The sequence below is a fragment of the Nyctereutes procyonoides genome, unplaced genomic scaffold (assembly GCF_905146905.1).
Source record: "Nyctereutes procyonoides isolate TBG_1078 unplaced genomic scaffold, NYPRO_anot_genome, whole genome shotgun sequence".
Lineage (NCBI taxonomy): Eukaryota > Metazoa > Chordata > Mammalia > Carnivora > Canidae > Nyctereutes > Nyctereutes procyonoides.
The window spans coordinates 719,718-742,440 of NW_026575126.1; the positions used below are offsets into that span (position 1 = coordinate 719,718).

At 51.7% G+C, this 22,723-nt stretch overlaps 1 protein-coding gene across 2 annotated transcripts; it reads right to left on the reverse strand.

Moving 5' to 3' along the window:
* Positions 1–637: 637 nt before the first annotated feature.
* On the reverse strand, positions 638–21,560 carry RPE65 (retinoid isomerohydrolase RPE65). 2 transcript variants are annotated; one of them, XM_055340854.1, is made up of 14 exons: positions 21,550–21,560; positions 20,724–20,806; positions 19,066–19,216; positions 16,355–16,462; positions 16,110–16,251; positions 13,028–13,175; positions 10,912–10,993; positions 10,552–10,684; positions 10,286–10,425; positions 9,086–9,215; positions 2,793–2,907; positions 2,366–2,460; positions 2,147–2,258; positions 638–1,037 (listed from the first exon to the last, which is right to left on the reverse strand). In XM_055340854.1, exons 1-14 carry the CDS (start codon positions 21,558–21,560, stop codon positions 886–888), a joined length of 1,602 nt encoding a protein of 533 aa, XP_055196829.1. In that variant the 3' UTR covers positions 638–885. The 2 variants fall into 2 exon arrangements, with proteins under 2 accessions (XP_055196829.1, XP_055196830.1); XM_055340855.1 differs by lacking the exon at positions 16,355–16,462.
* Between the last annotated feature and the right edge of the window lie 1,163 nt (positions 21,561–22,723).

Here is a 22,723-nt window from a genome sequence, read left to right on the forward strand (position 1 = left end):
TCACTTGGGTCAGCTGATTGCACAGTGCTTAAATATAATCAAATATGAGACAACATAGTATAACCTCCTGACATGGTCTTATACTCTGATTTTAAGTAGAAATTATATGTGTAAGTTATTTCAAAAATTTGTCATTACTCTGTGTAATTGCTTTGATGTTATGTAAGCTTTTAATAGATAGCTCTAATCAAATAACATCACAGAGATTAAGTTGTCAGTCGATTAGAGAGAGAGGCTTTCTTATTGTAAAATCAGAAATAACCAGTAATTGCCTATATTAAATGGAAATGTTGAAGGTCATAAAGCTTGAGAATCTTGTAACAATAATATGTGTATATATATATATACATATACATACACTTAGGTATATATACACATACATGTACATACACTAATTACTAGGATTACTCTTAGATGATAGTCCCTGGTTTGTGAAAAAGTTTGGTCTGACATTTAGTAATTTAGCCTTTTTTGCATGGTACCGCCTTGCCTCAGCAAAGCCACATACCAATCAGGTGTAGAGAACTTTGGCTTTTAAATGTTAAAAAATATTTGGAGAAGTTGGGCACCTAAAATACACTTTCATAATAGGAACAAGAAAGTTTAATAAATCTACATTCGTTGTCTATTAGATTGCTAAATATATATAAAGAGTTTTTAGTTATGGTCTGCCTGTATCACAGAGAAACTATGATTATCTAAATCTCATTTTTTTTTAGAAGGAATTGCTTGCTCCCCTCTGTGCTTTCTGTAAAATATTGCAAAATCGTGTGCATCTGCAAGTTAAAACCATGTAATACAGCAGGCTAAAACTGAACAGAATTTGATTGCAGACCTCATTTTTTCTTGACTCTGTCAATAGAAATATAATTTGCTAGAATGTACTTAGGATTTTTTGAACAGTCCATGAAAGGTGACGGGGATGTTAATCTCCACTTCAGCCCTGGCAACTTCACTCAAATCCTTGGCATTCAGAATCAGAAGATAAGCAGGCTTTTGTCCTGCCCCAGGGCTCACCACCACACTCAGAACTACACCTGTTAATCAAAAGTAAAGCAATGTTAAATTAAATTTAAAAAATCCCAGAACCATAGATTAATCATATAGGAGATATTGCATTGACAAATGAAGAAAACCGTATGACTTAATATCTTGTTCTGGATTTTCCACCATCTGGCCGTGTGACCACCTGAGGGGGTCTTTCAAACTCTTTATATTCCCTAGACTATAAACTCCAGGAAGGGAGTGACCATATCTGACTTATCCACTGTTGTATCCCAATAACCTACTATAATCACTAGGACATAGTAGGTGTTCATTAAATTCTTATTGACGGGCGGGTCTGTGCTCTTATCTGTAACATAAGATTTAACATAGCTTACTGCCAAAAAAAAAATATTGTGACACTCAAATGGAAAATATATATTAAAAGACCTTGAAAGCAGTAAGGTAGATGAGTTCTGTCCTCTCCAGGACCTAGCTAGAAGCCTACTTCCTTCCAACAAAATGGGAGCAAACCTTTGCAGTCTTGTCTGGATGGGCTGTCTGTGTAAACTCATGTAGCATGAAATGGCTCCATAATGCTTTATTTTACTCACTCCTCGGTGGTGTTCCATATTTTAATCCCAGAGGATATAATCGACCTTCGTGCCCCAGCTACTCAATACTCAACAAAGACCGATGCTTTGTAATTGAGCTGCTGTGGTACAGGCGGGAGGTCCAGCTTGCTGAAAGAAGCAGCCCAAGGCCGGGTCACCCAGCCTCATTCTCATTCTCTTTGATCTGTTGCAAGACCCCATTTCTCCCCTGAGAACTCTGTTCTTCTCCAGAAATTTACCTAGGTCAGAAAAGGCAAAACCCTACAGCTCATGCTGTTCTTTCTTCATCCATCCCTCCTTCTAGAGCAACACGGATGTTGTCCATTAGGACACCAGATGGTGCTTTAACATTTTTCCATGAGTAGTCAGTGAGATTGGCCATAAGAGGACACTTCTTTTCAAATAAGTTTAAGCTCTTCCGTGCTGCGTTACATTAAGGCTCATATCAGAACAGCAGGGGCTTATCGCTGTGACTCCTCCTCTAATACACTAACATAGAGAGCTCCAAGGAAAAGAAAGGGTTCAGACACGTCCACTGCTCTCATTACCGTCATCTTCTTCCAAGGCATCTGGGTGAGAAACAAAGATGGGTTCTGATGGGTATGAATCGGGCTCTTGCCATACCCAGGTTTCTTTAGTCTTGACGTTCAGCTTGCAGAGCTGCTTGTGAGAAGGAACAATCAACCAGTTAACCCCTCGATGTGCTTTACTTGACCAGCGAGTGACTCAAACTACTTTTCTAGCATTAGGTAAGATGGAGCGGTTACCCTGTCCGGAACGAAGTGATTCAAGCCAAGTCCGTACGCGTACGTGTAAGGCTTCCCGCCATACCTCTGATAGTTGATTTGAGGAAACTCAAAGGCTACAAAATAGAGGACGTGCTTAGGAAAACCCAGTCAGTCTCTGGACGGGGAGGGACAGTTTTTTTTTTTTTTTAATAATAAATTTATTTTTTATTGGTGTTCAATTTGCCAACATACAGAATAACACCCAGTGCTCATCCCGTCAAGTGTCCCCCTCAGTGCCCGTCACCCATTCACCCCCACCCCCTGCCCTCCTCCCCTTCCACCACCGCTAGTTCGTTTCCCAGAGTCAGGAGTCTTCATGTTCTGTCTCCCGTTCTGATATTTCCCACCCATTTCTTCTCCCTTCCCCTCTATTCCCTTTCACTATCCCTCTCTTACATCAGCTCACCTTGACGAGGCCCTGAGAAGAGAACCTCAGGTTCCAGCCAGATGGTCTCGTCGCTGCACAGAGTTGCAGTGGCCGTCGTGTTGGGGAGGGTGACTAGGTTCTTGCCTGTGTCGGCCTAAGGAGAAAGGAGGACGGAAGGCTCAGTGAGAAGGAGAGGAAAGTCTCTCTGGGTGTTGTCTCCCGCGTCCGTGCCTTCTTACGTCCTTCCTACGAAAGCTATAGGAAGGCAAGCCCAGCAGCTAGCGCGGGAAAGCTGCCTGAGCCCGTCACCGGCTGTCCCGTAACCTCTAGGCCCTCACATGGGGACAACGAGATTGCCCTCAAGGAAATGTAGGGCTGGGATCCCTGGGTGGCGCAGCGGTTTGGCGCCTGCCCTTGGCCCAGGGCGCGATCCTGGAGACCCGGGATCGAATCCCACGTCGGGCTCCCGGTGCATGGAGCCTGCTTCTCCCTCTGCCTGTGTCTCTGCCTCTCTCTCTCTGTGACTATCATAAATAAATAAAAATCAAAAAAAATTTTAAAAAAATAACTCTTAAAAAAAAAGAAAAAAAGAGAAAATGTAGGGCTCTGAGGAGGGGCCTGTGTAGAACAACGGAAGACTTCAAGCTCTAGGCTTTCATTTACAGGGTTTATCTCCTTTAGAGTTCGGATCGATTCTGATCTTGCTTGAAAAAAATCACAGTTGTGTTGTCGAAAAGAAAAAAAATACATAGGAGAACTACTGAATCAGACGTTGCCGAAGGTCTCTTGTCACTCCCTTACCCTGCCTGGTGGTTTTCAGATGATTTATGAAAGGAATGGATACCACGGGCTCTTTCGAAGAGCACATTTGTTAACACCGGTATCAAATTCTTGAGTCGACGCTTTGTGCTAGACTCTATTTTAGACATTTGGGATAATTCAGAGAATAGAGGCCCCGTACTCGTGAAGCTTGCATTCTAGTCTGGGAGCATCAACAATAAATATCAATTAATAAGGTCTATGGGAAGAAAAAATACAGCAGAGTTAGGAGGACCAACGGTTTGAAGGGTAGGTGAGTCATAATTTTTGTAGGTGCTCAGGAGGAGGCGTGAAACCAAGACGGGACTCGAGGATGACTCCGAGGTGTTTGGCCTGAACAATGAAGGGTTGGAGCTGTTCCAACAAGATGGGGACGACTGCAGGTGGGCGTGATTCTTTTTTTTTTTTTTTGCAGAGGAAGAGGAGAAATTTAGATTTCGTCGCATTAAGCCTGAGAGGTCTGCTGGACACCCAGAGGGAGACACGGAGCTGGCAGGGCCATACGAGCCAACGTTGCAAGGCACGTTGAAAATGCAGACGTAGGCGGCTTTGAAGCGTGAGTGTTGACCCAGGGCGTGAATGTCCGGACAGAAGGTAGGACGGAGGGCCGAGCGCTGGCGCCCTCCCGCTCTGGGGGTGTGTAAGAGGAGTGCGGGTAGCTCGGGGGGCAGGAAGAGTCAGAGGAGGATTGTGTAAGAGGGCAAAGTAATAGGATGTGAAGGAGCCCACGGAAGGGAGGGGAGGTAGTGATAACGGGGAACGGGGAGCATTGCCCGCCTGGTGTCGGGGGGGGGGAGACTGGGAAGGACCAGTTCTGGGCGACGACAGATGATTCACGCCAAGTACAGATGCTGGGGGGGGGGGACTGGAGTCGGTGGCAGACGCCCGACGGGTTTAGGATTTCTTTCGGTTGTCTCCCTGGAGTGGGCAGCAGAGGATCGGCTGAGTACAGCGTGGAGGCGGGAGGTGTTGGAAGGTCGAGGCCAGGAGGCGTGAAGCTCTCAACTAGCAAAGTGGGAGCGTGATGAGGCCGGGAATGTGGCCGTGGGCCGGTGCTCACGGGCTCCGAGACGAGCCAGTGCACAGCCTGGGTTCAGCCCTTAACTGCACCCCGAGTGGCACAGGCGGACGGAGGCGGGAGCTGAGCCTAACAAGGGAGGGCCTGCGGGGCGGCAGGGGCGGCCAACGGCCAGGACGAGGCGGGGGACACGGGGACTAGGATCATAGCTGTTGACGATGCGACTTCAGTGAAATGGTGAGGAAAAGTAAGTCCTCAGGGGACTGGGGCATGTTGGGAAGGTCGCGGGGCCGGAGGGTTCTGGTGGGAGGCGCAGCAGGGCCAGTGATCTGGGGACGGGGGGACCCGAGGGTGCCCCGCGGGGAACGGAGCCGAGGGAAGAGCCACAGTCACGGGCCGTGTGGGTCAAGGGTCCGGGGGAGCAAGTGGCCGGTGCGGAATGGAGATGAGGTCAGGGGATGAGGTCAAGGCCCTGAGAGGCCGGGTTGTGGGAAGCGTCGCCCGGGATGGGTGGGCAGAGTGACCAGGACTCGGGGGGGGCGGTCGGGGGGGGCCGGGTGGTGGTTCAGGGACAGTGGTCACGCGGGCGAGCACACATGTGTGCCACGAGGCTGCATCCGAGGAGCGGATGGAGGGAAGGACAGACGGATGGAAGGATGGATGGAGGGAAGGACGGATGGATGGAAGGACGGACAGAGGGAAGGACGGATGGATGGAAGGACGGATGGAGGGAAGGATGGATGGATGGAAGGATGGAGGGAGGGAAGGATGGATGGAAGGAAGGACGGTTGGAGGAAAGGATGGAGGGAAGGACAGACAGAAGGATGGAGTGAGGGAAGGACAGATGGAGGGAAGGACAGACGGAAAGAAGGATGGATGGAGGGAAGGACGGTTGGAGGGAAGGACAGACAGAGGGAAGGAAGGATGGTTGGAGGGAAGGCCGGCCGGCCGCGGAGGCCCGGAGCAGGAGAGCGCAGAGGCAACCCCAGGTCAGCTGGCCCCAGGCTGGGCAAGCGGCCGGGAGCCCCCACGTCCTCGGGAGAGCTGGGGTTTGGTTCAAAGAAAAAAAAGGTGAAAAAATAAAATAAAGAATAAGCTAAAGCCTGGCGACAGGAACTTCTGAGAGGAGGACAGAGTGGAGCCTCCTGGGGGGGGACCGTGAATCCCGAGGGGGCAGCCGAGGATTCGCAGGACGGGGCCGGGCCAGGAGTGAGCGGGACGAAGGGGACACTGCGAGACTTGGTGACACGGGGCCGTGAGGTGCCCTGTGGCACTGGGAGGGGGGACGCATCACGTGCCCGTGTCACACGAGCCATTTACGCACGTGCGAGCTGAAGTTCCCCGTCTCACTTCATTCCCGTTCCCAGGTGGAGTTTCTGGGCAGGACACACGCGGAGTGGCCCTGGCTTCCCCTGCAGACCAGCCCCGCGTTGTCCCCTCCCGTGTCCCCTTCTCCAGCAGACACACTAGTGCCTCAGCCTGTCACCCCACCTTGAGGACCTCACCCTCTGGGCCCGGCCCGGGTGCCACGACACTCGTCCCGCGGGCCGGCCACGGGAGCACCTGCCGGCAAGGACCAGGGGCTACTGCGCGGGGCTGAGGACTGAGCAAGGCAGGCCCACGGCCGACCGGGCTCTGGGTGTGACAGCGGCCGGTGACAGCGACGCGACCCGTAGGTGGTGTCCTCCTGTTTGCACAGACACACCTGAGACGCAGGAGGGCCTGAGGGAGGGGGGGTGAATGGGGTTCACACAGCAGGGGGATGACACCTCGGGTCCCTGCCTTTCCCCGTCACTCTGGCTCTTGACCAGGTGAGGGCACGGCCGTCCGCGCAGAACGACACAAACCACGTCTGACAGGCGCCGCCGGGGTCCCAACTAGCAGCCAGGCCGCCCTGCGCCCTGTGCCCTCCAGCCCGTCCCCCTCCCGCCACCGCGGGCCGCCCCCCAGCCTGTGGACCCCCCGGCGCTGCTCACAGCCTGCCAGGCGCTCACCCTCGGCACCTGGAATCCCCACTTCGTCGCCCTCCTCCTCGGCCCTGGGCCCAGATCTGGCGGGGGCGGGGGGGTCAGTCCTAGTCCCCGTGCACCTGCTGGCGAGTGGCACCTGCCGCCTGCGGCTCGTCCCCTCTTAGCTCGGCGAGGCCTCTCTGCCCACCTCTCCCCCTCCGTCTGCCCCCCCTCGGGCCCCCTCTGCTCCCCCCGCCCCACACTGCTGGGGCTGCCCATCTTTTCTCCTCCCAGCGTGTCCGGGCGCTCGGCCTCCTCAGGAAGGGGCGGCTGCGCGGCCCTAACCGGCCCGGAGCCCTGTTCGCCCTGCGGCCCCCTCGGGCTCTGCTCGCCTTCTTGAGCCTCATCTCGGCGTCGCCCCTTCCGCGGGTGGGCCTCACGGGGCCTTCACCGCCGGGGCCCCCTGGTGACCCTGTTTTGACGCTGACTTTAAGGACTACCCTGTGTCCAGGGCTAGTGACTGACGTCTGTCACCTCCCGAGCGGCCGCAAAGAGAAGGAAGTTTAAGGAGGTTAATGTTTCTCTTAATGGATAAGAGGAAACTTAGGGTGAGATCACCCAGTTAGCACGGGGCGGAGCGGAACCCCAGGCCCGGCTCCGTCTGACTTGAAGTCAACCTCACGGGGACGCCGGGGGCTCAGGGCGTGACCCCAGGTCCCGGGATCGAGTCCCGCGTCGGGCTCCCTGCACGGAGCCTGCTTCTCCCTCTGCCTGTGCCTCTGCCTCTCTCTCTCTCTGTCTCTCATGAATAAATAAATAAAATCCTAAAAAATAAAAAGATCCACCCCTTCACCCTCACCGTCCCCGTCCTCACGGTCCTGCACTCGGCGCTGCTCTCCGCACGGCCCCACGGGGACCACCGGCACCTGCTGGGGCAGAGCCCCCGACGCCGGGAGGAGGCGAGCAGGGCCTCGGGGACACGAGACACCGAAGTGCTCCACGCGTCCCCGGGCGGGTCTTCCTCGGGCAGCGACCACTGCGCATTTACGAGCACCCGTCGTGCCTTCTTGCCGGACGCGGAGAGAGCGAGGTGACGGATATTCGAGTTAAATGATTTCATGTCCTTAATTTAAGGAGCGCTGTGACTTGACCGCCACGACTGGCCTCGCTGGACTCGACCGTCGGGCGTCATGTGGGCCTCAGCCGGTGGCGGCCGTGTACCCGGTGTCACCTCAGCCCTCCCCCTGCGCCTCAGCCGCCCTCATGCCGTCTATGCTGCTGCAGTGCCAGCCCCACCAACGACCCCGCCTTTCTCCATTAGGTCTTGCTCCTGTGACAGCTCCTGGGCCACCTGGAAGCTCATTTACTTACTTCCCTGGGCCGCCTGGAAGCTCATCTACCTGCTTCCCCTGGGCACCTGGAAGCTCATTTACCTGCTTCCCCGGGCCACCTGGAAGCTCATCTACCTGCTTCCCCGGGCCTCCTGGAAGCTCATTTACCTGCTTCCCCGGGCCACCTGGCAGCTCATCTACCTGCTTCCCCGGGCCTCCTGGAAGCTCATCTACCTGCTTCCCCGGGCCACCTGGCAGCTCATCTACCTGCTTCCCCGGGCCTCCTGGAAGCTCATTTACCTGCTTCCCCGGGCCACCTGGCAGCTCATCTACCTGCTTCCCCGGGCCTCCTGGAAGCTCATTTACCTGCTTCCCCGGCCGCCTGGAAGCTCATCTACCTGCTTCCCCAGGCACCACCTCCATGTCCCCCCCACTGCGACCCTGCAGAGACCTCACCAGCTTGCCTGGGAGCCCGGCGATCTCCCCCTAAATTGGGCTGCTTCTCCACCACCCCTGTGTAGCCTCGGGGACACTTACCCTCCGCGCACCTGCCTCACCCACCTTGTGTGTGCTGCACGCCCACGGATGGCAGGGAGCGCTCACGTATCTCTCGTGGGAATTACGTCTGCCTTGGTGGTGCCTGGCCTTCTGTCACTCTGAGACCTCTTGATGCTAATCCAAGAGTCTAGAGACACGGCCACCGCATACAGGGAGAGAAAGTAGGACTGGAAGGTGACGGCCGAAGGCCATTGAGGATGCGCGTCCTCTACTTCTAGAAGTTTTGTCAAAACCACAAATGGCCTGGTTTCCCTGCGGGGGTATTTTTAACGCTTCTTTCGTTTTTTGAATAATTTCAAGTTATTTAAATGAAATCCCGTGTATCACTGACAGAGGGTCCTAGGAAGCCGTGGCCTGCGCTACTCACTGCGGAAATACGCTTTGCAAGGACGTTGCAAATGAGAGAACCGCAGATTCACCATTAAAACCCGGGCTCCCGTTGTGGCGCAGCTGCAGCTGGCTCTGGCTAAGTCGCGTCGCTCTCCCAGCCCCAGGGTCCAGGGTCGTCGTTCAGGGAGGGGAGTTGAACGAGTGTGTTTTCAAGGTTCCTTCCGGCTCCGAGATGGCAAGGTCGTACGTATGCGCAGAAGGCAGGCGGGCGGGCCCCGGGGGAGCGGAGGCGCCCGATGGGTCTGGGACCCGTGGAGAGGCCCTTACCTTGTCGATATTCAGGGGAAGCACGTATCTCCTAACTTCAGGCTGCGGAGCCTTCCTGGCATTTTTTTTCACCTCTTCCCAGTTCTCACGTAAATTGGCTAAATACAGGTAATTGTAGACGAATTCAAATCTGCAAAAATAAAAAGCCAGACGTGAGCACAGACAATCGCAAATAATCTCGGGTGATCCATGTCTTTTAAAAGAACGGGTGCCTGCTTGCTCTGGGCTGTGTGTGTGTGTGTGTGTGGATTGATTTGCTTATTGTCCAGCGAGCAAGCGAGCGAGTGCAGGAGTGAGCCAAGGGGCGTGGGCAGCGGCGGAGGGACGGGAGGTCAGCGGCCTCGGCCCCGGCCCTGAGTGCAGGGCCCACGTCAGGCTGCACCCCGGGGCCCCGAGAGCAGAAGCTGGGCTGCAGCCAGGAGGCGGACCCCCACCCACTGCAGCACCCACGGCCCAGCCCGTCTGCTCTTTTTTTTTTAAGGGTTAACTTTATTTATTTATTTATTTATTTATTTATTTATTTATTTATTTATTTATTTATTTTAATGATAAGTCTATTTTTTATTGGCGTTCCATTTGCCAACATACAGAATAACACCCGGTGCTCATCCCGTCGAGTCTGCTCTTCACCCCCCAAGCCAGACTCGGCTCAGGACGCCTTTCCAAGCGGCTCGAGACCCTAGGCAAGCGAAGGACGCTGCCTCGCGGAGACGCTCAAGTGACAGCAGCCTTGGAGACCTCTGTCCTGTGTCTCCTTCATCCTTTCGTCTACGTCGCTAGGGGCCACCGGTGACTTGGTCTTCACGGGAAAGCAAGCGCGCCTCTTTCTCCCAAACCCAGAGTGAGCGGACGTCAAGCGCCCCAAGGGACCTTGTCTAGTTGCGGTGAAGTTAAGGTCACATTCGCTTATCAGGTCATACAGCACCTGATTTCCAGGTCGGGTTCACAGACCCGATCGATTTTCAATCATTAACCATGGTTTCCGCGTTCAGTGTGTGAGCGCTTCTGGTTACCTACCCTCCCGACTGCTCTTTCAATGATATTCTGCGACCGAAGCACACTTCCGGCTTTCTGGTTTTGTTTTTTGTTTTTTTTTAAAGATGTAATTCGGATTAAATATTGAGAGGAACATCTCCGAAAAAGGGGCCCTGATTCCTAGGCACGACCGGAGATGTGACGTTATCCAATGTCCTCTCTTACCCTTTCCAGCAGCAGAGATCCACAATCAGAAACTCATTGTCTTCGTAAGTATTGATATGATGGAAGAGATTAAAGGAAGAGGTCCTGTATTTATTATTGAGATACTTTTTTCTTTTTTTGTCAGCGATGTGAAGCCAAACCTTGAAAAGGGAGGAAAAACAAAAAAAGTGAGGAAAAGGTTTTGATGCATTTATAAGGGAACACAGTGCACACTATGAAACACCTTCTTCAGAATCGTAAACGTGACAGGTAAATGCCCGACTTACCCCCATGGTTTCATTGGACTCAAAACAATCCATGTAGTTGGCTCCCCAAAGACTCCACGAAGAAAGGAACTTGAGCAGGTTAATTTTGACTGGCGTCTCCACAAAAACAATATAGTTGGGAGTCAAACCAAAACTGTTTAGAGACACAAATAGACTTGTGAACGGGAGGGGCTGGTTGTCAGACCACAAAGAAATCTGTGCACGGTGGGTAGGAATCAACGGTGCCCACGTGAAATCAATTGCATTTAGATTTAGGTTTCTGCAAGAAAATGTCGTGATCGGGATTGGTATCAAAGGTAGGCAAAGCAGATCTCTAAACTTGAGTTTTCCTGAAGATTCACAGCGGGGCCTTCAAGTTACCTATGCACGTACGATGGCTTGAATCGGTCGCTGCAGGGGAATTGTACGACGACCTCGGACTTGCTTATTGGATCTTCCTTGTCTGAAATAAAGCGGTTTTAAAAGGCTTCGGAAAAGCCTCTTTTTTTTTTTTCCCTTCTCTTTTAATACAAAGCATTTAGAACAGCTTATGCAAGTAAAGAAATACATTTGCAGATCTCGGGGCTATTTGTTTTTTTAGGGCTTCTTTTCATTTTCTCCGTCATTGGCATTTCTTAGGGAAACTTCCCGGGAAGCTGTGGTCGCCCAGGAAAATCCAAACAGCAGCAGGTTTGGAAAAGTGTGGTCAAAACCGGGTCGTGACGGGCAGAGGACAGTGGGGTCGCATCTCACAGTTGGAAGTGGTAGGTGCTGCCGGTGAGTAAGGCAAGACATTAGTGCGGTCAAAATGCCTTTCGTGATCTCTCAGTTGCCTGTGAAGTATGCTGCACGTGGGTTTGTGTCCTCTGTTCCGTACAGTAATTCTTTTTTTAAAAAATATTTTATTTATTCATGAGAGACACAGAGAGACAGACATAAGCAGGCTCCATGCAGGGAGCCCGACTTGGGACTCGATCCCTGAATTTGGATCACGCCCTGAGCCCAAGGCGGACGCTCAACTGCTGAGCCACCCAGGCGTCCCGAGTAATTCTTAAGCACATTAAAGTTTGTTGACGACTACGTCAGTGGCCTTCCAACCTCAGCGTGCATCAGAATCACGTGAAGAGCTTCTTAAAACACTAACCGCAGGCCCACACCCAGAATTCCTCCTTTCGGCAACCACAGGTGGGGCTCTGGATTTCCAGCAGCTTCCCAAGTGATGCTGCTGCTGGTGCAGGGACTACACCTTGACAACCACGCTATGTAACACCAAACGGAGATCCACATCTCTGTGTATACATATATATATACACACACATATATATTTTCAAATAATTCTGTTATTATATATAATATATATTCAAATAATTCTGATATATATAATTATATATATACACACATAATTCTGTTATATAATATGTATTCAAATAATTCTTATATATAATTATATATACACACATAATTCTGTTATTATATATAATATATATTCATTCAAATAATTCTGATATATATATAATTATATATATACACACATAATTCTGCTATTATATATAATATTCATTCAAATAATTCTGATATATATATAATTATGTATATACACAAATAACTCTGTTATTATATATAATATGTATTCAAATAATTCTGATATATATAATTATACATACACAAATAATTCTGTTATTATATATAATATGTATTCAAATAATTCTGATATATATAATTATATATATACACACATAATTCTGTTATTATATATAATATATATTCAAATAATTCTGATATATATAATTATATATACACACATTCTGTTATTTTTTTATTTTTATTTTTTTAATTCTGTTATATATAATATATATTCATATAATTCTGATACATAATTATATATACACACATAATTCTGTTATTATATATAATATGTATTCAAATAATTTTGATATATATGATTATACACACACACACACAAATAATTCTGTTACCAAGATGGTTATCAAACCTTCCGGCAATGAATGGAGGATGAATGGGGCATTCTAAAGAGTTCTCTCCTTCCTAATATGAGTTCATAGATTTGTTTGTGTCTTTGGGAATCACACACACGCAAACCACTTAGCACCCTCTCATACCTGTGCGTGTGCTACTCTGCACACTGACACGTTTGTTTAGAAATGCACTTCTCCTGGCATACGGAGGAGTCAGGCCTCGATAGCTACTTCCTGAATTTGAGTCTGACCCTTGCACGAGCAAGTAGTCCTATGCAGTACGTCCTCGAAACGCTGTGGAATACGACTTGGCCCCTTGCTTTCTGCATTTTCAAGCTGTCACTTTGTGCTCGGGTGCTCCTGCGCTTTGGTCCCTGGTGGGCTGGGGCAGGGGCAATCTGAGAGGCATTTAACTGCGCGTGGATAGGGCCCTCCTGGCATTTCCAGGAACCCCCGCGTTTCCAGGAATTCTCTCACAGTATCGATACTCCATCTAAGACGAGTCAACTTGGTAAACTGACCTGCTTGGAGTGGAGGGATCTTTACAATATTGTAGGCAATCGAGAAATTTTTCCCAAAGCAATTACCAATGTTGTAAACAGTCCCATCATTTTCAATATGGGGGTGAGCGGTGGCTCCATTGACAGAGACGTAGTTGCAGAGATCAACCTGCGGGAGGAGAGGAGGTGTCATCCACGGAAGGAGGAAGACTCTGCTCCCCCTTCGTCCCCAGGTCTCACCGAACACGGCTTGCACCCTCACCCACAGAGCATTTTCCCTGTCCTTCCATCTTTCTGGTCTCTACCCTCGTTCAAGGCTGCCTGAATTCCTATTTTCGGTGCAGAGCTCCCTCTGACCCTCGTGCTGAAGCCCCGCACCTCGGAAATCGTGGAGATCGTCCTACACAGCTCTGCTTACTTTCCTTCTGCACATGTGGGTTGTCCTCAAACTGATCATTTGAATCCTCGGATTTCTTTCCATCCCCCTTACTGTACTAGATGAGTTGTGTGAAGTTGCTGAGATGCACAATAATTCTTATTTTTACAAAAATGGCAATTTTGTAGAGTAGTCCCTAGACACCAAATCCAGCGGCTTGCACAGAGTAGAAGTCTGGAACCGAAAGAAACCCCAGGATTCGATTTAGTATAGAGTCAACCTAAATACACTTCAGGAGAACCATGAATCTCCTGGAATTAACACGCAAATGTTTGTGGAGAGAAGATTTAGCGCTTTAATTCAGTTTGGAGTCTCATAAGAAATTCAGAATCACAAATCTAGCGTAAATCTGTTTACAGAAAGAGAAGTTGAGGTCCGAGAGAGGTCACGTGACTTCTTCAAGGATACAGAGAGCCACACGCTGCCAACATCAGCGCAAGAATCTCTCCTGTGACCCGCTCAGTACAGATTTATTGAATGAATAATTGATGAGGTGTGTATTTATTTAAACAAAATTCTTTCTATGTTATAGGGAGAGTATGTTTTAAAGGGAAGTTTTTAGCATTCTTAAGCAATAGGCAAGACATTCATTCATTCATTCATTCATTCATCATTCCAGTGCTCTTTGAGTTTCTGTTATCGCTGTGCTAGGGTCTAGGAGAAGAGGGACGGCCTTCGCTTTCGAGAACTGCAGTCTATGGGGATCCCTGGGTGGCTCAGTGGTTAAGCATCTGCCTTTGGCTCAGGGTGTAGTCCTGGAGTCCCAGGATCCAGTCCCACGTCGGGCTCCCTGCAGGGAGCCTGCTTCTCCCTCTGCCTGGGTCTCTGCCTCTCTCTGTGTGTCTCTCATGAATAAATAAATAAAATCTTAAAAAAAAAAAAAACAACAAAACCCTGCAGCCTGGACTGGTGCTGTCCAGTGTGGTAGCCATACGTAGTCTGAGGTGGATTGGCTATGATTAGACAACACCTTAAATTCAGTTCCTCCGTCACATTAGCCACTTTCCAAGTCCTCAGTGGTAGAAAGTTCTATCTGAGAGCACTGTTAGGCCAGTAAGCTGGTGTATAAGATGCTGCATTGCCGGCAAAGGCAAAGGGCGTCTGTAGAGAAGGGTCCTCTAACCCACACTGGGAGATTAGGCCGGGCTCTCAAGGGCAGTGCCCAATGGATGCGTGGGAGACGAGCAGAGATTAGCCAGGTGGAGAGGATGGCAGGTGTTCCAGGAGCGGGATCCCTAATGCACAAGCATTGAATTGTGAAGTAGCAGGTGCTGGTTGGAGATGACTAGTCAGTGAACGTGGCTGCTGTGAAAAGTGTGGCGGAGGAGAGAAGCAAGGACCCTCCAGCCAGCAGAGCCCGGTGTGGACTTTACCTTGGGAACCGTGGGAGCCTCGGGTAGAGTAACACATTCACACTCATCTTTTAGAAAAGTTGCTTCTCCCGAATCAGAGAAGTTGTGTTTAAGAGAATCAGGCTGGGGGCAAAGGCACTGATTAGGAGCCTATTTTAGTAATGGTAATCTTAAAAAATCTCAAAAAAAGAGTCTCAAATTTTCACGAGCGTATTTTTATGTGACGTCAAGGCGCGGTGATGCTCACGATGCAACTTGGCCCCCGAATAAAGGCTATTTTGGAGCTGTGCCTGAGCCTTACAGGTGCAGTCATATGACCATAGCAATGTGAGGACAGACTCACTTATCAGAGTTGAATGAGTGGTTTGGGATTCAGCTTCAGGTCTTCTCCACGTGAGCTCACGTATACGCTTATATGGTCACAAACGCACATTAAAAACAAGAAAGAGCTATTGAGAGGATATGTTAGGCCTTAATAAATAGTCTGCTGAGAATTACAGATTAGTGACCCTGAGACCCAGGGTTGGGACTATTTTCCTTTCTGTTTCTACTACACTGAATTTCTAGTTCTGGCCTTAAATTCCACCTCACCTGTCTCCTCCTATCCCTTATCTCCTTCGTCCTCCCCTACGGCTTATGCTTGGCTTCCGGATCAAATATCCTAAGGCAGAGCTCTGCTTATACCATTTCTCCGAGTAAAAACTTTCAGTAGCTTCCCATGAGCTAAACAGCTTCCCAATTTTTGACCTATCCGTGTTGTCTTACCTATTGATGTTTCCTTTGCCTTTAGTAGAAGTTCTGATACATGGAAGGGACTCCACAAATATTTGTGTCACAAATAAATGAATGAACATGTTAGGCATCTTATAAGGTCTTCTTCTAACCCATATAATATTATATTATATTAAAGTTTTTGTAATTAAACTAAAGTTTTTGTAATTTATATCTTTTTCATCAAATGATTATTACTTTATATGAGATTATGTATTATTTCTGTTATGTAATGAACACTTGAGTATTTTTTTCTGTTACTATCTCTTTATTGCAGCATCATTCTAAAAATATTATTAATATACATTAATATATAATATATCAATAATATAATGTATCAATATATTAATATAATATAATATTAAATAAATATTAAAAATTTTGTAGATAAAGAGTGCCTCGTGTCACATGGCTAGTAGTTGATGACAAAGCAAGGCAGCGAGACAATCTGTCTGGCCCTCATGTGCTTTCCCCAAAACTGCAGTTAAATCTAAACTGCAAATTCTAAATTCTTGAGCAACGTCACCTGAGCATTTCGTCCTACCTGCTTAATTGTCTCCAGGGTCTCAGGATTAATCTTTGTAATGAAGTTGGTCTCCGTGCAGGCGTAGTAATCTTCCCCTACTGGGTAGACGTTAACAAGGGCATTGTCAGTGACCTCCACTCCTCGGAAGTAAGAAAAAAACCTACAGAAGCAAACGGAGTTTTTCAGTCCAGTAACCTTCAAGCTGTGAAGGAAAAGGGCTAATGTAACATGTCTTTAATAACATGCAGCCAAGTTTCAGTAACCTGGAAAATATATTCTTGCAGGGATCTGGGAACGCACAGGTGCCAAATTCCGTTATGACGATCCTTTTCTCGGTCATTGCCCGGACGTAAGCATCGGTGCGGATGAACCTGAAGGACACGGAGACATGGGAAAGGGTCATGGGCAGGGGCAACCCGTGTGGCCCACACGGAGCCGAGAATGGTCCTCCTGTGTGTCCTCACGACGTCGGGATCCTGAATGACACCAGGCAGAATGAAGGGTGTGGTCTGGCCACTTTCCCAGGGTGACTAAGAGAGAAGGAGGCCGTGAGCTATGAGCTTATATTTATGAAGACATAAATTATAAGATAAATTATAAGATAAACCTCGCAGTGGCAGATGAGGACCTGGAGGCTCCTGGCTTGGACTTGCCGTGTCCGAGCGGAGAAGTCAAGTGATGGGCACATGGGAGGGAGCTGGGTTAGAGCTTCTCCGCCTCGCACCATGCAGCCTCCACGGTGGGTCACACACGGCCTCCGTGGACCCTTCCTGCGGCCTCTAACCCGTCAACCTCACACGGAAGCGAGAGATACGAAAGCTGGTGTGCCGAATTATAGTCCTTTCAACCTCCTTTATGTCACTCCTGCTTTTTTCCTCATTTTGAAAGTTTAATTTTGCTAGTTTTGTCTTTTTATTTTTTTTTAATATTTTATTTACTTATTTGACAAGTGGGCAGAGTGGTAGGCAGGGGGCGGGGTGGGGGGGACGCAGTCTCCCTGCTGAGCAGGGCTCTATCCTTAGGACCCTGGGGTCATGACCTGAGCCGGAGGCAGATGCTGAACTGACCAAGTAACACGGGTGCCCCTAACTTGGCTAGTTTAACATTAATTATGTAATGCAAAATAATGATTTAGGAATTTTGAAATATTTGGGAGCAGTCCCTAAAGTTTTTGTAATTTATATCTTTTTCATCAAATGATTATTACTTTATATGAGATTATGTATTATTTCTACTATGTAATGAACACTTGAGTATTTTTTTCTGTTACTGTCTCTTTATTGCAGCATCATTTTTAAAAATCCTCGTCATTTTAACAACTGTTTGTTCTGTAATGTACTATTTTCAGTTCCTCATTTTGATAATTTGTGACATTTCTCTTTTCTGATTGATCTTGCTTGTAGTTTTTCAGTTTTATTTTTAAAGAACCAGTTTTCAAAAAATAAAAATTAAAAATAAAGAAAAAAAAATAAAGGCAGGTATTCTCGACTCCGGTATCTTGCCCCGTCAGAACTCCTCAACCTTATCCCATATGTCGCCTAGGATTTCTCAGGTGGGAAGCCAGTTAAAATCTGATTTTGCACTTCCTCAATCCATATAATGAGGTTTAAAATTTCACAGATGAAGAAACAAAAGTCACGAAAGGGAAAAAGTGCCAAGGTGTTTGGGGAACATGCGAAAGCTTTGTCTGACTTCTTTTTTTTTTTTAAAAAAGATTTATTTACTTATTTATTTATGATAGACAGACAGAGAGAGAGAGAGAGAGAGAGAGAGAGGCAGAGACACAGGCAAAGGGAGAAGCAGGCTCCGTGCCGGGAGCCCGACGTGGGACTCGATCCCGAGACCCCGGGGTCACGCCCTGGGCCAAAGGCGGCGCTAAACAGCTGAGCCACCGAGGGATCCCCTTTGTCTGACGTCTTGGCTAAATTTTTGCTTGACCGGATCTATGTCTCTTGTGTTACAGTCTGAGTTATCCTGACGGCTTCAGGCCTCCACCCGCTCTCCCTTTGGGTGTCTCCTTGGAGTTCCTAACCCCTGCGGTGATCAACAAAGCATCACCCAGGTCTGAATGTTAAAGCATAAGACAAACTATTCGTGGTGGTGGTAATGGGCCCTCGGAGCGATGGCCTGGGCCTTGGAGCCTTTTAGCAACAACCTTCTGTACTTAGAGAACTTCTCTTTCTTGTTCATTATGACATAATTGGGTCCTTTCCCCTTTGTGGCACTCCTCCCTCCTTCCCAGGGGCCTTTCGGATTATTAAAAAAAAGGAAACGAAGAAAGAAAGAAAGAAAGAAAGAAAGAAAGAAAGAAAGAAAGAAAGAAGAAAGAAAGAAAAGAAAGAAAGAAAAGAAAAGAGTCAAGAAAACCAATGGTCTAATAATTATAATAGTAACTATAATAATAAGAACTTATTATTACTAATGCTTCCCAGGTACCTCATTTAATCCTCGTAATGAACCATAAAGTAGAATTTTATAGATGACAATGGGACGCCCGGGGGGCTCAGCGGTTGAGCATCTACCTTCGGCCCAGGGCATGACCCTGGGGACCCGGGATCGAGTCCCACGTCGGGCTCCCTGCGTGGAGCCTGCTTCTCCCTCTGCCTGGGTCTCTGCCTCTCTCTCTGTGTCTCTCATGAATAAATTAATAAATAAATCTTAAAAAAAAGAATTTTATAGGTGATAAAAGCGAGAATTAGAGAGTAGCATCTTGGCGAAGTTTGCCCATCTAGGCAAGTGGTGTCTGGTAGGTACAGACTTTGAGGCCGGGCGTGTTGGAGCCGAAGGCCCTATTCTTAGTTTCACCTGTGCGGTGGCGCAGCTCCCAGGGACCTGGGACCATGGACTGGGCCGGTGGGTTCTGGCAGGAAGCGAATCCTAAGTCAGCTTTTGGGGTCGAGGAGTTGAGAAGGGCGTGGAAGGAGGAGCTGAGCCAGGTCCCAGCCCGGGAGGAGGAGGAGCTGGGACTCTTTACCTTCTGTGATAGGTGACGTGTCCTTCTTTAAAGTCGAACTTGTGCAGAAGGGCTTGTCCGTCAAACAGGTGGTAAAATGGTTCAGATCCAACCTCGAAGAGCCCCGGTCCGCATCGGAGGAGACTGCCCGTGAGCCAGAGTGGGATCCTGCCTGCGATCAAGGGGACACCTGGAGCGTCGCCGCTCGGCCGGCCCGTCGCTGGGCTGGGCGCTGCTCGGGGGCAGCGGTGGCGGCGGCCGCTCAGCCCCGCGCCTCGGTGGGGCCGGCGATGGCTCTCGTTGGTGGCCTCGCGCCGCCCGCCCTCACTGGGTGCCCGCGGACATGACCCCCCTCGCTGGGAGACCACGCGGTGGGGGGCACCCCGGGGTGCCTGACCCTGGGCACGAGGTTGGAAGGAGCTGAGGAAAAGCATCGTGGGGCAAACGGGTTCCTGCTCCTACCAGATTGTCCCCGATGCCAACACGTTTGCCTTTTTTGCCATCTGGCTTTTAAGAAGAATCGCAAATCCCCTGATGGAGTTGGATGGGGCGAGGGGCGGGAAGGGTGCACTGGGAGCAGGGACCAGGTGCTCAGGGGAAGATGCTCCTGTAGCAGAAAGCACTGGAATGAGACGAGAGGAGTGCCGGCCTCCTCGCACCGAGCTCCGTTCCTCGGTCCTCGAGGGGGCGGCTCCCGCCGGGCGAGGGCCCACCCGCTGCAGCAGGCCCGCCGGGCTGGTGCCAGGGACCCGCTCTGCCCGGGACGTGCGTGTGCGGCTCTGGGGCTCGGCGCACGGGGCCGTGGACGGGCGGGCGCCCGCACGAAGGTCGGCCCAAGCGGTGAGGTTCGTGCCCTCCGAGCCTCCGAAGGGCGCCGTGTTTGCTTAGTCCTCACCAATTTTTTTTTTTTAAACACATGATCACTCCCTGCAGTTCGGGTTCGGCGGCGGCTCCATAGGAACCTCTAGGTCGGGTGAGACCTGGAGAAGGTGAGGCCGAGCCCACGGCACATCGCTGGCCTGCGGGCCCGCTGTCCCCGTCCCGTGGGCCGACAGGGAGCACTGGCCCCCCCTTTACTTTAGGGGGAGGGCCCCGGGGGGAAGGGACCTGCCGAGGCCACGCCGCGTGTGCCGGGCGGGTCACGGGGTCCTTGGTGATGCGAGTGTGGCCGGCGCTTGCTGACTGCCGAGCCGCCCCAGGTGAAGCCCGGGTCATCCTATGCGACCTGCACGACATCCCCACGAGGTGAGGGAACTGAAGGTCGGGCCGTCAAGTCCCGTGCGGGGTTCCCACGAGCGGGATGCTGCAGCTGCCGTGAGCCCTGCCCCGCGTGGCTGGGGGGGCCCTCAGGCGGCGCGGCCTGCACCCGGTACCCTGACCTCCCCGGACACGTGTCCTGGGTGCCCGCTTGTCCCGACCCCGATGGACAGATGCTCCCAGGATGTGTCCCTGTGCCAGGCCCGCGTCAGGCACCGGGCTTGAACCCGGGCATCGCGGCCACACAGCGTGTGTCTACACTAGGGAGGCAAAGCGAATGGCGGGAGCTGGGTTCCTGGCACAGCCGCCCTCCGTGTAGCCCCCCGGGATGGAGCCCCCCGCCCGCAGGTGCCGGGGCCCAGGAGCCACAGGGAGGGGCCTCCCCCCAAAGGCGCAGGTGGCTCCGGCCGGGTGAGACCCACCTGTCACATGGGCGGTGAGCGGCGACGACAGCTCTTCCACGGTTTCAAACAGCTTCTTGTAACCGCCGGCGGGATGCTCCACTCTGAGAAGGTGGCGAGGGCGGGGAGAAGCCCACGTCGGCCCCCAGGACGCCGCTGGGCACCGGCCGGGCTGGGGGGCCTGGGGCAGCCTCGGGCTGGGTGCTGGTGCGGGGCCAGCAGCTGCGGCTGCGGGGCAGGGCCATCCTGGGCGCTGTGCCCACGTCGGGGATGCAGCCTCCCCTCAGCCTTTGCTGTGGCCTGTGTCCCCAGGACAAGCCACATCCCCAGGACCAGCCGCGTCCCCAGGACAAGCCACGTCCCTGGGACCAGCTGCATCCCCACTGCTGAGGCGGCCAAGCCGGGCCCTCGGCCCCACTCCCCCCGCAGCTGGTGCCCTGCTCCCCACCTTTGCTCGGCTCTTCCCCAGCGGCGGGGGCCACGGTACAGTCTTCACAAACACTCTGACTGGGGTACCCGGGGTCCCGCCTTTGTCCCCTGCCTCGTCACTCTGGGCCCACTTTGTGACTGGGAGGGGACCCTGCGCAGACTCCTCCACCCGGGTGCCACAGCGCACAAGGGGCAGGCGGGCCCCTATGCTCACTTCCCCCCCCCGCCCCCCCGGGGCTTAGTTCCCCGGCCTCTGCCGCTGCCGAGGCCCGTTGACAAAAATCCCGTGGCAACGTCGCCCCCAGTTCTGGGTATTTGCTTCAATACATGAACAGGAGGAGAGTGTCCCCTCCGAGGCCCGAGGCCCTGAGCAGGCCGTCGCCCCCCCGGGGCCCCCCGAAGCCCCGGGCATACTCACTGGATGGACATGGTCTCCCAGGGCAGGACGGACGGTCGAGGCGGCACTAGCGGACGGAGGCAGCGAGGCCTGACAGCGGCCTTTATGCGCCCCGGGCCCCCGCCCCCCGACGGCAGCTCGGCCTCCCCGCCCCGACCCAGGCGGGAACAGGAGCGGCTTTCAGCCCGGGCTGTGCCGTTCCCGTGGCAGCCCCTTGGCTGTCCTCCAGAGACCTCAATCCCTCCCGAGGAGACGGCGGGTGGGCTGGGGAGAAGGAGGCTGCGGGCCCCGTCCACCGGCTCATGCGGCCTTGCACGCCCACTCCATCCCCCGGAGGTGGGCACTGCACTAGCATCGTGGGGGTGTGACTCTGCAAGGACCACAGGAGGCCAGCGACTGTTCAGCCGCGTTCCCAGAGACCTGAGGTCGGGACGGTGTGCAGGTCGGGGTCACACCTGCACCTGCACCTGCTCCGGGCGCCCCACCGGCTGCATGTCCCTCGGACGCGCCCTTTGCACACCCTGCCGGCACCTACCTGCCCGCTCTGCCCTCGGCGTCCGGCCAGCCGGTGTGTGTGCTGCGCGCAGCCTAGAGGGCACCCCACCTTGGCGGTCGCTGACCCCCGGAGCTTTGCCGGCACAGCCGGGGTGCGGCCCGAGCCCCTGGACCAGACGCGGTGCCCACTGCCCCAGCTGACGACCTTGGGGTTTCCTGGGACGCTCACCATCCACCTCGGACGTAAGAGGCGGCTAGGACGGGCCACCCCAAGGCTCCTCGACAGAACCACTGACCCGAGTGCCCCCAAGTTAGAAAACAGGAGCTACTTTCCCAGCCCGCCTTTTTCTTTTTTCTTTTTTTCATTTTTTTTAATTAGAGTTCAATTTGCCAACATACAGCATCTCACCCAGTGCTCATCCTGCCAAGTGCCCCCCTCGGTGCCCGTCACCCAGTCACCCCCTCCCCCTGCCCACCTCCCCTTCCATGGCCCCTTGTTCATGTCCCAGAGTTAGGGGTCTCTCATGTGCCGTCTCCCTGTTTGATATTTCCACTCATTTTTTCTCCTTTCCCCTTTATTCCCTTTCACTATTATTTATATTCCCCAAATGAATGAGACCATATAATGTGTGTCCTCCTCCGATTATTTCACGCAGCATGACCCCCTCCAGGTCCCTCCACGTCGAAGCACATGGTGGGT